Consider the following 16858-nt stretch of genomic DNA (forward strand, 5'->3'; position numbering starts at 1 on the left):
AAAGCTTCCCAATAGAGCTTATATAATGGTTTATGAATTTCTTTATCACGTGGGTCTAACTCTACAGAAAAGCAATGTCATAAAAATTCAGCAGCAACTTTACCTTCATGAATAAACTGAACGTTGTCTTTGGGTCACATTTTGTTGGAATAACATTTCCTTCAAAATCTTTGATCTTTTTACCACGTTTCTTCAGCAGAAAATATGACAAAAATTCCAGAGGTTTGTCCTAAAGAATGCCCCACCCCCCCGCCAAGAAAAATTCTCATTTAAAACATTCGTCTGAAATACAGGTGTCAACAGTGCAGCAGAAGAGAGAACACACTTTTTAGCAGGGATTTCAGGTTTCTACCTAATTAATTTACATGTCCAGAAAACAGAGTGACTAGTACTCAATTCGAGTCAGTACATGAGACTTTCTAGTTAATCTCATATTCCAGTTACCATACGTACTCTTGGTTCTCAACAATTTGTCACAATCCAGTTAAGACACCAAAGTTTTATGGGAGGGTCTCTCAAGATCTTTGGAACCAAAGTGGCCCCCACCATCCCCTCGGCCAAATGAGGAAAGGGAACAGGAGGGATCTTGTCTTTCACGGGGAAGAGGAAGGCCTGGGAAAGAGGCTGCAGTAGCAGAATTGCTAGGAAAAACATGCTGGGCCTCTCAAATTTGGTTCCCTCTCAGGCTATAGGTTTCAGCACCATCCAAATTATATCATACATGGTTATTTTTAAATAATTAGGTGGAAATAAGTACACTGAACTGACACCAAGCACGCTGAGTAATCCTTCGGTGTTTTGGGAGACAGTGTGGGGGCATCTCTGTGAATATCCCTGCTCATTTTATCAGCAAGACTCGCCAAAGGCCTTTCGTCATTGGGCTTCTGAGACTTCACAGAAGACAAACTACAGCTAATGCAGCTTCGCAGCCCCCACCCAGTGCAGGACAGCTAAGCCCAGAGATGCCTGGTGCAGACCCAGAAGCCACACTGAAACAGGAGCAGATACTCGATAATAAGGAGAGAGAGAACGTGTGCAGAGACAGTGTTAAACTCACCCACAAAGTAGAATTATGATGGTGGAAGAGAAAGATTTGAGACTCTCCTTGAGAATTCCTTGGAAACTGGAGAATTTAGGTTATTGAATATGTTAACATCAGCCCTATCTCCATCCTATTCATATTCCTGACTCCCCTCAGATGGAAAACTGCACGTCGCATTTTCTTTCTTTCTTTCTTTCTTTCTTTCTTTCTTTTTTTTTTTTTTTTTGAGACAGAGTCTCTGTCACATAGGCTGGAGTGCAGTCGTGGCACGACCCCAGCTCACTGCAACCTCCACCTCCGGGTTCAAGCGATTCTCCTGCCTCAGCCCTCTGAGTAACTGGGATTACAGATGCCTACCACCATGCCCAGCCAATTTTTGTATTTTTAGTAGAGATGAGGTTTCAGCATGTTGACCAGGGTGGTCTCCAACTCCTGAGCTCAAATGATCTGCCTGCCTCAGCCTCCCAAAGTGCTGGGATTAAAGGTGTGAGCCCGGCCACACTGCATTTTCCTATAGCCATGCTGTCCTCTTTGGGGCTGTGAGAGCTGTCTGGAGACTGACCTCTCACCATTTTCTGAAATGTGGACTGGCTTCTTCTCACCGTTTTCTGAAGTGTAGACTGACCTTAATGAGAGAGAATCTTGGATCCGTGTCTGATGAAATTGTTTCTTTGGGCTTCTCCTACACCCATCCCCAACCGAATTACTGATTGGCTTCTTTCTGTTCTGTTGTGTTCTCTTTCCCTTCCTCTCTCATCTAGCCCCCCTTCCCTTCATCTTTTCCCATCTGGGTCACACTTTCTCAGGTTTCTCCTCAAACTAGGAATTGGTTTCACTGTTGAGTAAAGTTTATGTGAAATACAAAGCCACTAGCATGTTTTACACATATATAAAAAAAAGTCACTTCTGACTGAAATTAAACACAAGAAAGAAAACAGGGCACAATGTAATAAACTTTAAATAACCTAGAAGATTTTCCTACTTGTCTGTTTTGTGTACTTAACACATCTTGTGCCCAGAATCCCTTAGTGGCTGTTCTTATAAACTGATGTAATTTCTCTGAGGAACTGTGCGCTGAAAGGGATAAACTAGTCAAAAAAATTAATAATAACTGCAAACAGAATTTATTTAAATATTGGTTTTCATAGTTTACTTTCTTCAGAGAAAACACTTACAGAATCGTCTTTTGACAACTCCATCAATCCATCTGCCAGAGCTTGTGCAGTCTCTTGGTTGTTCAGAATGTTGGTCATACCCATGGTGTCAAACATAAACTGCCCTGTAAATATAAGGCCATATGCCCTGTAATTGATTTATGCAAGAAATGTGATTTAAAAACAACAACTCAGTCCTCACAGTTGCTTTTTTTTTTTTTTTTTTTTTTTTTTTTGAGACAGGATCTTACACTGTTGCCCAGACTTTTCCCTGAGTTCAGGTGATCCTTCCGCCTCAGCCTCTCAAGTAGCTGGGACTATAGGCATGCGCTACCATGCCTGCTTACTTTTTTAACTATTATTTATTTATTTTGAGATGGAATCTCGCTCTTGTCACCTAGGCTGGAGTGCAGTGGCGCAATCTGGGCTCACTGCAACCTCCGCCTCCTGGGTTCAAGCAATTCTACTTTCTCAGTCTCCTGAGAAGCTGGGATTACAGGCGCCTGCCACCACGCCCATCTATTTTTTTTTTTTTTTTTTGTAGTTTTAGTAGAAACCAGGTTTCACCATGTTGGCCAGGCTAGTCTCGAACTCCTGACCTCAAGTGATCCTCTTGCCTCGGCCTCCCAAAGTGCTGGGATTACAGGCGTGAGCCTGTGCGGCCAGCCAATTTTTTAACTTATTGTAGAGATGGGGTCTTGCTATGTTTCCCAGGCTGGTCTCAAACTCCTAGCCTCAAGCAATCTGCCCACCTCAGCCTCCCAAAGCATTGGGACTACAGACATGAGCCATCGTACTGGACCCACAGTTGTTTTTCAGTGGATAAAAATGCAAAGAATAGCAGTAAAACTTCTATTACCCAATGAGGATTTCTACTATGATAAAATATAAAATGAACCAAAGTAATCTAAATGTCTAGCATATAAAAAGTGCCCACTCTGGCAAAGCTGATATTGAATGAAATGTATAAATTGGACAATAAGGAGAGAGCATGTGAAAAGGAGCTCAATAAGTTTAAATGTTAGACTTTCAATCCTAACAGAAGTTCCTCTATCTTCTTCTTTATCTTTGTGCTCAGACATTTTTCTTTTTTTTTTTTTTGAGAGAGGGTCTCACTCTGTTGCCCAGGCTGGAGTGCAGTGACGCGATCTCAGCTCACTGCAACCTCTGCCTCCTCAGCTCAAGCAATTCTCGTGCTTCAACCTCCTGAGTAGCTGGGATTACAGGCACACATCACCACACCCAGCTAATTTTTCTATTTTCCTGTGGAGACAGTGTTTTGCCATGTTGCCCAGGCTGGTCTCAAATTCCTGAGCTCGAGCAATCCACCTGCCTCAGCTTCCCAAACTGTTGGGATTACAGGCATGAGCCACTGCACCAGGCTTCAAATATATAAATATTTTAAAGTCCAAAGTAAATAACATGCAAACATACATACACAGACATCTTTTAATTTTTAAAATATTTTTAACACGATGCAGTTATTTAAAAAATTGTTGGGCTGGGCGCAGTGGCTCAAGCCTGTAATCCCAGCACTTTGGGAGGCCAAGGCGGGCGGATCACAAGGTCAGGACATCAAGACCATCCTGCCTAACAGAGTGAAACCCCGTCTGTACTAAAAAACTACAAAGAAAAATTAGCTGGGCGTGGTGGCAGGCGCCTGTAGTCCCAGCTACTCGGGAGGCTAAGGCAGGAAAATGGCGTGAACCCAGGAGGTGGAGCTTGCAGTGAGCCGAGATCGCGACACCGCACTCAAGCCTGGGTGACAGAGCGAGACTCCGTCTCAAAAAAAAAAAAAAATTATTTTTCGATTTTCTTCTTATTGCCTACGTATATTATTTCATAAATACTCTTATCTTTAGCCAGGTGTGGCAGCTACTGGGGAGGCTGAGGTGGGCAGATCACTTGAGGTCAGGAGTTTGAGACCAACCTGGCCAACATGGCGAGACCCCGTCTCTACTAAAAATACAAAAAATAGGCTGGGTACAGTGGCTCACGCCTGTAATCCCAGCACTTTGGGAGGCCGAGATGGGCGGATCACTTGCGGTCGGGAGTTTGAGACCAGCCTGGCCAACATGGTGAAACCCTGTCTCTACTAAAAATACAAAAATTAGCTGGGCGTGGTGGTGCATGCCTGTAATCCCAGTTACTCAGGAGAATCCCTTGAACCCGGGAGGCGGAGGTTGCAATGAGCCGAGATCACACCATTGCACTGCAGCATGGGGGACAAAAGTGAAACTCTGTCTAAAAAAAAGAAAGAAAGAACTAGGAGAAATACTTTCTCCGTGTTTACAACTTCATAACCATTTTTAAATAATGGTTGAACACCTCCTAAATGTGATAGAGTAGGTAGTACAAATAAGCAGGAAGGCAAATCCCTGTTTTGGAGGCATTTATGTAAAGAGACATAGGACACATATTGACAGATATCTGCATGCACGCTTGTGTGTTACAGCTCTTGTGTAGATGGTAACTATGTAAACAGACCTTAAATATGGAGCTGGGCAGAGGAAAAGAAGAAAGGCATAGACAGAGGGTGATTTGATTCATACGGTGTTTTAGTCAGGCGGAAAGTAGTAGGGGAAAAATTGAATAGATATGAATAGTTGCAGATGAGAAAAAGAAAAACTCTTTACCTAGATGGTGAAATATACTTAATTTTACAGAATGGACTAATTTAGGAAAAGATGCAAAGTGGAGGAAGTAAATTGTTTTCAAAGGGCTCTGCTGTGATCATTCCATCATGGGGCTGGGATGTGCATGGAAAAATTCATTCAACCATGTCCAATAGACTCAGCAAAGGCCCATGGAGCCCATCACTAAATTATATATTTTAGATAGAAAATAAATAAACTTACATTGTAGAACAATTTATGTAATAGTTGCTGGGGTATAAGAGGTGCTTAACTTTCAGAGCAAACTCTAGTGGGAAAAGTGCACAGCTCTCTGGCTTAGCAAACAGCAAATTGTGTCTAGGTAAATAAGTGACAAAGAATTAATACGGTGGTAAAATGTTAAAATAAGAATCAGCTTCAACATTTTTGAACCTGAATATATTTGTTCTTAGCGGGTATTCATTATATTTGAAAGGAAGTGTGAACAACCTAGGAGATAAAGTTTTACTGGAGTTAAAATTTTACTTGCGCCACAACTAGTATTCACTCGGGATATGAAAGCAACTTCATAATTAACCTGCAACAGAAGTAGCAAGACTGCTTACCTATCATCCTGCCGCTGATGCTCTTCTGCAGTTCCTTGAAGAGAGGATACAGCTGCTTCCTTACTGTTTTCAAGGTTTCTTCTAGGAAGTCTGTGAAGCTGGACCATGTCTGCAGCTTTGCTTCGCAGAAGTAGATGGAAGAGGGGGCCTTTCCCCATTGGGATCCCAGCCAATCACTAAGAACTGACAAGATTTTCTTCTGTTATTATTGCAGGCTTGAGCTCAGATGAAAGAATTCTACGTCTTGTTTAAAGTACAACAAAAACTTAGTTGCATTTGTATTGAGTTTATTATCGTTTCTCATTAGGAGACTAAGACAAACACCCATCCTCTGTTTTCAAAGGTAAAATTAGAAACTCAAAAAGGATTCAATGAATCATTTCAAATGCATCTCTACTCTTTGATAGCTGAGGCTGACCTATTCCATTCAGAGTTAAAAAAAAAAAAAAAACAGCTGCTGGATTGTGCATTGGGAAGCTGAGAAGTCATCTAAGGAAGAATGCATTGCTTTATCTTTCCAGTCTACAAGTGAAAACACAAGAAATCCCACACTACACGGCTTCCCCATCAGGCCACTGAAAGTCAACCCTGTCATAGCCAAATCCTTATCTTTCTTAAATTATGTCAAACTGCTACCTCGCTCTACAAATCTGTCTACAGGACTATAGCAGATGCTTAAAGAAAGTTTCTCTTCTTAAAAAACAATTACTGGATGATGCACTGGTATGTTAAATTTGATTTTCTGTCCTGAGTGGATACATAGCCTTACTTGCTTTGTTTCCTCTACTGTTACTGATAGACATGTAGAAAGCTTCACAACATGTTTTTGTTTTTGTTTTTGTTTGAGACAGAGTCTTGCTTTGTTACCCAGGCTGGAGTATAGTGGCACGACCTCAGCTCACTGCAACCTCCGCCTCCCAGGTTCAAGCAATTCTTGTGCCTCAATCTCCCAAGTAGCTGGGATTATAGATGCATGCCACTACTGCCTGCCTAATTTTTGTATTTTTAGTAGAGACGAGGTTTCACCATGTTGGCCAGGCTGGTCTTTAACTCCTGAGCTCGTGATGCTCCTGCCTGGGCCTCCCAAAGTGCTCAGATTACAGGTGTGAGCCACCGCACCCAGCCACAACATACTTTTTTTTTTTTTTAAATAAGGAGAATGAGAACAAAAGAGGGAAAAGGAGGATGAATAGGAGGAAGGAAAGGCAGAGGAGGAGAAAAAGAAGAAAACCTGTTCCCAGCCAGATGTGGTGGGTCACGTCTGTAATCCCAGCACTTTGGGAGGCCGAGGTGGGTGGATCACAAGGTCAAGAGATTGAGACCATCCAGGCCAACATGGTGAAACCCCATCTTCACTAAAAATACAAAAATTAGCCGGGCATGGTGGCAGGCGCCTGTAGTCCCAGCTACTCAGGAGGCTGAGGCAGAAGAACCGCCTGAACCCAGGAGGCAGAGGTTGCAGTGAGCCAAGATCGAGACCGTGCCATTGCACTCCAGCCTGGCGACACAGCAAGACTCTGTCTCAAAAAAAAAAAAAGAAGAAGAAGAAAAAAAAGAAAGAAAGAAAGAAAGAAAGAGAAAGAAGGAAGGAAGGAAGGAAGGAAGGAAGGGAGGGAGGGAGGGAGGGAGGGAGGGAGGAAGGAAGGAAGGAAGGAAAGAAAGAAAGAAAAAAAGAAAGAAAGAAAACCTGTTCCCTACTACCAGCAACAGTGTTCATAGCCTGCTGCACTCTGCTAGGCCAGTTCCTCTCTCCACAGAGCCAAATATGCTATCATTTGGTGACGTTGCTATATTAACTAAAATTAGCAAGTGACCTCTGCTTCAAAACTATATTAGGTCAATGCACTTTTGTTTTATCTATAAAGAATCTTTTCCCTTACCAGTTTCACAATTGTGCCAGTTTTCCCAAGTTCTAAAAGGCCCTTGGCATTTAGGAGTAGAGAAGCAATGCTTTATATAGTTTGCATCACTCTCAGCCCTACTTGATAGGAATCAAGGGTGTTTTAAAGCAGAAAATGACTGGCATCAGTGTAACAAAGCAATTTGACTCTCTTGTTGGTCAGCCCATGTTACATTTTAATCTAAATTTGCAGCTTTAGTACCTAAATGAAAGTTTGCTTTCAGGTGTATTTTCTCTGATTGTTTTTCCTCTCAGATAATGCTACTGTAATGGAAACTAAGCCAGCCTCTTTGCCATCTCTTCGTAGCTACAATTTATTTTTCCAAATAAAATCATATTGACTATATTTTACCAAGAAAAGTTACTCTTTGTACTTATTATTTTTCTAGATCAGCAACTTTGCTTAATTGTTAAAGATTATGTTTTCAACAGAGTTTTTGTAAATGATGGTTTGGGGCAAATATGTACAATAAATAATTCTCTTCTAAGCAAATGACTGAATGATGTGAGATTACCCAGTTTGGGAAGTAATAGCGTTCCTTCAGGGGAGGAATGAAAGAGAGTAATGGATATCAGCCATACCAGTACTATTAACTGGATTTTGTCTTTTGATGATCCTGGAGTTGGCTTGTGTTATTGGACATGGCACTCAGTTCCCATAACACTTACTGTGCTGGTAAGAGCCAGTTGCAATCCCAGTGGGGGCCGTAAAGAATGTGCCAGTTAGTTGAGACAGCTGGGAAAGAACTTCAGTTCCTGCCTCTGCATAGTCAAAAATACTTTTGTTAGTTTACTCATATGTTTTGTCATGGAAGATGATATAACTTGGATATTTGTTCCCTCCAAATCTCATGTTGAAATCTAATCCCCAGCATTGGAGGTGGGGCCTGGCAGGAGGTATCTGGATCATGGGGGCAGATCCCTCATGAATGGCTAGTGCCATCCCCTTAGTGATGAGTGAGCTCTCACTCTGAGTTCACACAAGATCTGGTTGTTTAAAAGTGTGTGGCACCTCCTCCCTCTCTCTTGTTCCCGCTCTTGCCATGTGACACAGCAGCTGCCCCTTCACCTTCTGCCGTGATTATAAGCTCCCCTAGGCCCTCAGAAGACGCCAAGCAGATGCCAGTGGCATGCTTCCTATACAGCTTGGAGAACCACGAAGTAATTAAACCTCTTTTCTTTATAAATTACCCACCCTCAGGTATTTCTTTATAGCAATGCAAGAAAAGACTAATCCAGAGCAGTTAAATATTACATACGGGCACTAAAGAGATGGCCAAAAAAGGCCACTAGCAGTTCTCGTCTTCCATTCAAACCACTCCATTGAACAGTCCATGAACACTTTATAGTTCACCCCTAAATACTGAAGCCGAAACAATCTGAGGACTAAGCTACAGGATGGGGAAAGAGGGCATGGAGTTTGATCTGGGGCTTATTTTCAGATTTGGAATACCCAGCCCAAAGAAAGAGAAAAATCTATATATTTTTTCTAAAATAGTCTGACTCAAAGGATAAGTCTCATTGTAAGAGGACAGATTTTAAAAAGTTAAACACAGGATGGAATATGATGGCTAAAATTTAGCCCCTTCCCTGGGCAAAGACTTCATGACTAAAACACCAAAAGCAATTGCAACAAAAGCCAGAATTGACAAATGGGATATGATTAAACTAAAGAGCTTCTGCAGAGCAAAAGAAACTCCCATCAGGGTGAACAGGCAGCCTACAGAATGGGAGAAATGTTTGCAATCTATCCATCTGACAAAGGGCTAATATCCAGAATCTACAAGGAACTTAAACAAATTTACAAGAAAAAACAAAAACAAAAACAAAACAACCCCATCAAAAAGTGGCCGAAGGATGTGAACAGACACTTCTCAAAAGAAGACATTTATGAGGCCGTCAAACACATGAAAAAAAGCTCATCATCACTGATCATTAGAGAAATGCAAATCAAAACCACAATGAGGTACCATCTCATGCCAGTTAGAATGGTGATTATTAGAAAGTCAGGAAACAACAGGTGCTGGTAAGGCTGTGGAGAAATAGGAATGCTTTTACACTGTTGGTGGGAGTGTAAATTAGTTCAACCACTGTGGAAGACAGTGTGGTGATTGCTCAAGGATCTAGAACCAGAAATACCATTTGACCCAGCAATCCCATAACTGGGTATATACCCAAAGGATTATAAATCAGTCTACTATAAGGACACATGCATATGTATGTTTATTGCGGCACTGTTCACAATAGCAAAGACTTGGAACCAACCCAAATGTCCCTCAGTGGTAGACTGGATAAAGAAAATGTGGCACATATACACCATGGAATACTAGGCAGCCATAAAAAGGAATGAGTTCATGTCCTCTGCAGGGACATGGACGAAACTGGAAGCCATCATCCTCAGCAAACTAACACAGGAACGGAAAACCAAACACCGCATGTTCTCACTCATAAGTGGGAGTTGAACAATGAGAACAGATGGACACAGGGAGGGGAACATCATACACCGGGCCCTAGGAGGGTTGGGGGGAAAGGGGAGGGAGAGCATTAGGACAAATAGCTAATGCATGCGGGGCTTAAAACCTAGATGATGGGTTGATAGGTGCAGCAAACCACCATGGCACATGTATACCCATGTAACAAAGCTACACACACTGTACTTGTATCCCAGAACTTAAAGTAAAAAATAAATAAATAATAAAAAATAGCCCCTTCAGTGGCACAACATATACATTGAATTATTTAATTCAGCATACAGGTTGAATTACTTGGAATGAAATGGGTAATTTATTTTAACTATTTGTGGTCCAAGAATAAATACTCCAAAATGCTTCAATTGCTTCATGAAACAAGATGACAGCAGCTGAAAGTTTGGGATGTCTCTCACTTACTGATGTCTATAGCACTTTCATTGACAAATTCATCAATGAAATCGAATAGAGAGTCCAATGTACGTACATAGTCAATAGATTTCAACAAAGGTGCAAATTAAATTCATTGGAAAAAGGATAGTAGTTATAAAGAATGGTGATGAAACAACTAGCCATGTGTAAAAAAAAATTAATTTCTATCCATATCTCATATATTACATTAAAAAAATAGTCAAGTGGATCACAGACCTAAAAGTCAAACTTAAAACTATAAATCATTTAGAAAAAACATAGGAGAAAATCTTAGTGGCCTTTGGTTAGGTAAATCGTGTTTAGATATGATGCCAAAGCATGATCTATACAAGAACATTTGGTATATTTGATTTCATCGAAATTAAGAACTATACTTCAGGCTGGGCGCAGTGGCTCATGCCTGTAATCCCAGCACTTTGGGAGGCCGAGGTGGGCGGATCACCCGAGCTCAGGAGTTCAAGACTAGCCTGGCCAACATGGTGAAACCCTGTCTCTACTAAAAATATTTAAAAAGTAGCTGGGCATGGTGGCAGGCATCTGTAATCTTGTAATCCCAGCTACTCAGGAGGCTGAGGCAGGAGAATCGCTTGAACCTGGGAGGCGGAGGTTGCAGTGAGTCGAGATTGTGCCATTGCACTTCATCCTGGGTAACAAGAGCGAAACTCTGTCTCAAAAAAAAAAAGAAGAAGAAGAAGAAGAACTCTGCTTGAAAAGAAACTGTTCAAAGAAGGAAAATATAAGTCACAGACTGGAGAAAATATTTGCAAGTTACTTATCCAGTATGTGCAAAGGGTTCTTAAAACTGAATAAGAAACAAACAACCTAGTCTTTAAGATGGTCAAAAGAATGGCAAATAAGCATATGAAAAGATCTTGAGCATCATTAGTCATTAGGAAAATGCAAATTAAAACCACAATGAGATAATCACCACATACCCACCTGAATGGCTAAAATTAAAAAGACTGGCCATACCAAGTGTTAGAATGATGGGCAGCTAGAGTTCTCAGATACTGCTTGTGGAAATGTAAAATGCTAAAGTCACTTTGGAAATCAGTTTAGCTGGTGTTTTTATAAAGTTAAACATACACCTACATATAACCTTGCCAATCTACTCCCAGGTATTCATCCGAGAGAAATGAAAGCATATGTTCATAGAAGCTTTATTTGTAAAAGCAGAAACCAGGAAGAACTCAAATTTATCTATCAACAAATTAATGGATAAACAAATTGTAGTATACATGTACAATGTGACAATTCCCAGTAGTAAAAAGGAGACATTGATACATGCATCGGATGGATAAATCTAAAATAATGATTGAGTGAAGAAAGTCAGACAGATAATACATACTGTATGATGCCATTTATAGAAGATTCTAGGTCAGTGCTCACTTTGGAAGCACATATACTAAAATTGGAACAATACGGAGAAGATTAGTATGGCCTCTGCACATGGATGACCTGCAAATTTTTGAAATGTTCCATATTAAAAAAGAAAAAAGGAAAAGGAAAATTCTAGGCCAGGTGGGATGGCGCATGTCCGTGATCCCAGCAGGCTGAGGAAGGGGAATTGCTTGAGCCTAGGAGCTCAAGACCAGCCTGGCAAGCATAGGGAGACCCTGTCTCTACTAAAAATAAAAAAATTAGCCAAGTGTGGTGTTGTGTGCCTGTAGTCCCAGCTACTCAGGAGGCTGAGGTGGGAGGATCACTTGACCCCAGGAAGTCGAGGCTGCACTGAGCCTTGATTTCACCACTGCACTCCAGCCTGGGCAACAAAGCAGACCCTGTCTCAAAAAAAAAAAAAAAAAGGAAAATTCCAGAAGATGAAAACTAATATACGTGAAAGAAAGACCAGTGGTTGCCTCAGGTTGGGGGTGGGGAGAAGCAGGAGAGAGAAATTATGGAATGGCATGAGGAAATTTTTGGGGGCAATGAATATGTTCATTTTCTTGATTTTTCTTATGGTTTCATGGGATAAGCATACATATGTCAAAATTTAGTCAATTGCACACTTTAGTTATGTACAGTTTATTGTATATTAATTATATTTAAAAATGTTTTTAATGCCAAAAAGAATGAGTCTCAGATTCTCAGATTTTTGGCTTATGCAGTAACTGTTGAATGATATTTTTACTGAGGAATCTGGGGAAGGGGTAGGTTTGGTGCTGGGAAGGCAATCAAGGGTCTGATTTAACTTTGAGGTGTCTATTAAATGTGAAAATTAAACATCCAGTATGAAGATTCCAAGTGGGAATTAGATATGAGTCTGCAGCTCAGAGATTTCAGAGCTGGAGACATAAATTTCGGGGTTCTCAGCATACAAATTACATTTAGAGTCATAGTGATATGGTTTGGCTGTGTCCCCACCCAAAATCTCATCTTGAATTGTAATAATCCTCATGTGTCAAGGGTGGGACCAGGTGGAGATAATTGAATTAAGGGGGCAATCTCCCCATCCTCTTCTCGTAAGAGCGAGGGAGTTCTCATGAGATCTGATGGTTTTATAAGGGGCTTCCTCCTTTGCTCAGCTCTTATTTTTCTCCCTCCTGCCGCCATGTGAAGAAGGATGTGTTTGCTTCCCCAGTCATGCAGAACTGTGAGTCAATTAAACCTCTTTCCTTTATAAATTACCCAGTCTCCGGCAGTTATTCATAGCAGCGTGAGAACGGACCAAGCGTGAGAACAGACTAATACACATAGGAGTAGTGAGACTGCCTAGGGAGGACAGTGCGTATGTGGGAAAGGAGAGAGGCTAGGATCAAGCTGCAGGGAATATTTAAGGATCTTGCAGAGAAAGAATAACCTGCAAAGGAGACAAGAGGGCACTGAGGTAGGAGGAAACGGGGAGTGGGTGGTATTAGGGACACCAAGAAAAGGAGTATTTCAAGAAGGGGCGTTCCTCTGCATCAGATGCTTCCAAGAAGTCAAAGTGAGATGGGAATGGAGCAGGGACCACTGGATTTGAGCACATGGAAGTCACTTACAGTCCTCCAAAAGCGGTGCCAGTAGAGACAGAGACCCATTGGAGGAGCTTGAGGAGAGTGTGGGAGGTGAGGAAGGAAGGCCTTGAAGCAGCAGCGTCAACATAACCTGGAAACTTGATAGAAAGGAAAATTCTCCAGCCCCACCCCAGACTTAACTGAGTCTGAAACTTTGCGTGGGACCCAGCAATGTGTAGTTTAACCAGCCCTCTAGGTGATATGGATGCACGCTCAAGTCTGAGAACCTCTGGTCTTGTCAATTTAAAAAGTCGCGAGGGAAAGCTTGTTGTCCTTTTTTTTTTTTTTAATTTTATTTTTTTTTTATTTTTTTTTTTTGAGACGGAGTCTCGCTCTGTCGCCCAGGCTGGAGTGCAGTGGCACAATCTCAGCTCACTGCAAGCTCCGCCTCCTGGGTTCACGCCATTCTCCTGCCTCAGCCTCCAGAGTAGCTGGGACTACAGGCGCCCGCCACCTCGCCCGGCTAGTTTTTCTATTTTTTTTTTTTTTTATAGAGACGGGGTTTCACTGTGTTAGCCAGGATGGTCTCGATCTCCTGACCTCGTGATCCGCCCGTCTCGGCCTCCCAAAGTGCTGGGATTACAGGTGTCCTTTTATTTTTTTAAAAGACAGGAGATACTACAGGTGTTTCTGTTTGATAGAAACAATCCAATAAAGAGAGACATGAGGGTATAGGAGAAGATTGGATGTAGGAAGTCTAGAGAAGATGAAAGGCAATGGGCTAGATTCCAAGTGCAGTATCTGATCTTGTTTGAGACGGGTGCTGCTTCCATCAAGGCAGAAAGGGAGACAGAATAAAAAGTAAGAGGTAGAGCTAGTGATGGATTCGATGGTGAGGGGAAAATTAGGGAGTTCCCATATGATTCTGTTTTCTCAGGGCAGTAAAAGGTGAGGTCAAAGCTGAGAGACAGGGTTATTGAAAGACTGTCTAAAGAGAAGAGATAAAATTGTCATTTCAAAGAGTGTGAAAATGAATTTACCAAGGAAATTGCTCATCAGTGTTGCAATCCCATTTGACAGTTATGTCACCAAAGTGAAGTTAGACCAATCAGAACAGTTGTATCACTTACTCCAACAGTCTTTAAAGCTGCTTTAGTACCCACAGGTATAGCATGTGCAGAGAGTTGTGTTTTAACTAACATTGGGATTTAGCCAAATGAATTGGGATTTACCCAAAAAAGGCAAGGAAGTTCAGATTCTTAGCAAGGGAGTGATGATAAAGTTGGGCCATTAAATCCAAGTTTAACAAGGAAGGAAGCAAAAATGAAGACATGCTGATAGTGAAAAAGTTGGAGCGTGTAGGCTGGAGGTCTTAGATAAAGAATTGCTGGGCCAGGTGTGGTGGCTTATGCCTGTAATCCCAGCACTTTGGGAGGCTGAGGTGGGCGGATCATGAGGTTAGAAGTTCTAGACCAGCCTGGCCAATATGGTGAAACCTTGTCTCTACTAAAATTACAAAAATTAGCTGGGTGTGGTGGCACATGCCTGTAGTCCCTGCTACTTGGGAGGCTGAGAAGAATCGCTTGAGCCCGGGAGGTGGAGGTTGCAGTGAGCCGAGATCACGCCACTGCACTCCAGCCTGGGCGACAGAGTGATACTCCATCTGGGGAAAAAAAAAAAAAAAGACGAAAAGAATTGCTGTGGTGGGGGTATTTGAGTACATGATTTGAAAATGGTTCTCAAAGATAAATACTTGAAATCAAGATTTTAGGGGTGATACAGCTACTGGGCTAACAAGCCTAAGAGGGATGCCTGAAGTGGTGGAAAAGAGATATTTGGACTGAGAAGTCAATGATCTTTGATGCATCCAGGTGAATATTACATTTGATGAGAATTTGGGGGCCCAGAATGGTGATGGGAAGCCTATTTTTTGAGTGTCATTAAGTTTCACTTGAGATAATTTTTATGTCACTGAATCTACTTCCCCCCCTTTATTCTTATTCTGCCTTTCAATACTTTCCCAAGTCCTTTCTTCTTCACTTAAAATATTTGTTTTGTTCTTATTATAAAAGTAATATTAGTTCATTACAGGAAATTGAGACAAAATAAGTTAAAGGGAGAAAAAAAGAAAGGAAAACTCACTTATATCCAACTAGTGTCAACACTTTGGTATACATCCTTCCAAATCTTTTTCTGTAAATACATACACCAACTCACGCATGTTGTAAACAATGAGATCACACCATCCAATTCTTTGTAACCTAGTCTTTTAAAACTAAGTTCAAAAGTAGAAAAGTAGAAAAATTATAAAACACATCTAGAAATAGGTGCTGTTAATATTTTGGTATATTTCCTTTTAGATTTTTCTATGCGTATTTTCTTTTTTTTTTTTTTTTCCTGAGGCAGAGTCTCACTCTGTCGCCCAGGTTGGAGTGTAGTGGTGTCATCTTGGCTCACAGCAACCTCTGCCTCCCGGCAGATTCTCCTGCCTCAGCCTCCTGAGTAGCTGGGATTACAGGTACCCGCCACCACACCCAGCTAATTTTTTCTATTTTTAGTAGAGATGGGGTTTCGCCATGTTGGCCAGGCTAGTCCCGAACCCTGACCTCAGTTGATCTGCCCACCTTGGCCTCCCAAAGTACTGGGATTACAGGCATGAGCCACCATACCTGACCAATTATGTATTTTCTACATAATTGAGATTTAAGAAATATATATATATATATATATATATATATATATATATATAACTGGAATAACTTTGTAAAATTATTTGCACGTTTTAAAAAATTCTTTCCCATTCTTTTTTTTTCCTGTCCCCTGCTTGAAGCCTGCCAGGGGCTTGCTTTGCATATGCCCAACAGTCCTGTGAAATTTGAGGAGTAGAAAGAATTTTAAAACTCACAGTTCCCCAAGGAATGGCTAAGAACAACAACAACAACAAAACAGCATGAGATAATTTAATTTCACATTCCCTCTCCCCTGCTCTACTTGGTAAAACATTGTCCATGAATACAGAGCTTTTACTGAACAGATCTCCAGAGAGTGAATTTGACTTAATGCTTCTGAAGTTTCTCTTCAAGCATAGAAATCAACTTTGAATCACAGTTGCTGATTCTAGACAGGCAGCCACTTAAAATGATATCAGCAACCTTAGTCATTAGCCATACTCATCTTTATAAAGCACTTCGCTGTTTTTAATATTATCTAAGAATCTATACTATATTTATTATTTAAATATTTATGCCATCTTGATATTCACAAGTCCTTAAGACACACTAAGATACTAATGTTCTAAATTTCATATGAGGAAATGGAGGTCCACAAGTTTGCCTAATGCCACAAAGCTAAACGATGATATGGATGGAACTCAAGTTCAGGTTCTTGGTCACCAAAGGTCATGCCTACTCCAGGTTCAGAAGGCGGCAGGGGGTGTTTTCTTGGATTGAATGATTATGGCTCCTATGATGGTCAGGCACCTTCCCTTATATCCTGGATGCTGGTTCTATTGTGTTTTCCAGAATAAATATAAATAATGCTGCTGGGTCTTGCCATTTGGGGACTGTATTTCTGCAGAGACAGGTTACTCTCATCACTATCCCTCACTGCTACTTTCCTGAAATACCTGGATATGTGAAGTATAAAGAAAAAAGAAATTGAAGCATGAAATGTGACTGAATCATTTGACCCAGGGGCATTTCAGTAA

At 41.2% G+C, this 16858-nt stretch overlaps 1 protein-coding gene and 1 non-coding gene across 9 annotated transcripts in view; one reads left to right on the plus strand and one right to left on the minus strand.

Moving 5' to 3' along the window:
• ECT2L (epithelial cell transforming 2 like) overlaps nucleotides 1–16858 on the minus strand; it is a 109703-nt gene that overhangs the window by 34758 nt on the left and 58087 nt on the right. For 5 of the 8 annotated variants that reach the window (XM_033235306.1, XM_033235310.1, XM_033235307.1 and 2 more), the window contains exons 10-13: nucleotides 7986–8078; nucleotides 5417–5599; nucleotides 2218–2321; nucleotides 104–229 (exon numbers count right to left, since the gene is read on the minus strand). In XM_033235306.1, the coding sequence (XP_033091197.1) occupies nucleotides 104–229; nucleotides 2218–2321; nucleotides 5417–5599; nucleotides 7986–8078 (506 nt within the window). The remainder of the gene's footprint in view (nucleotides 1–103; nucleotides 230–2217; nucleotides 2322–5416; nucleotides 5600–7985; nucleotides 8079–16858) is intronic. The other 3 variants (XM_033235309.1, XM_033235312.1, XM_033235308.1) reach the window with 1 other exon arrangement.
• On the plus strand, nucleotides 11598–11704 carry LOC117098236. The gene has a single exon (XR_004443277.1). It is a non-coding gene; the product is annotated as a U6 spliceosomal RNA (small nuclear RNA).

This window comes from Trachypithecus francoisi, unplaced genomic scaffold, assembly GCF_009764315.1.
Source record: "Trachypithecus francoisi isolate TF-2019V2 unplaced genomic scaffold, Tfra_2.0 Lachesis_group15, whole genome shotgun sequence".
NCBI lineage: Eukaryota > Metazoa > Chordata > Mammalia > Primates > Cercopithecidae > Trachypithecus > Trachypithecus francoisi.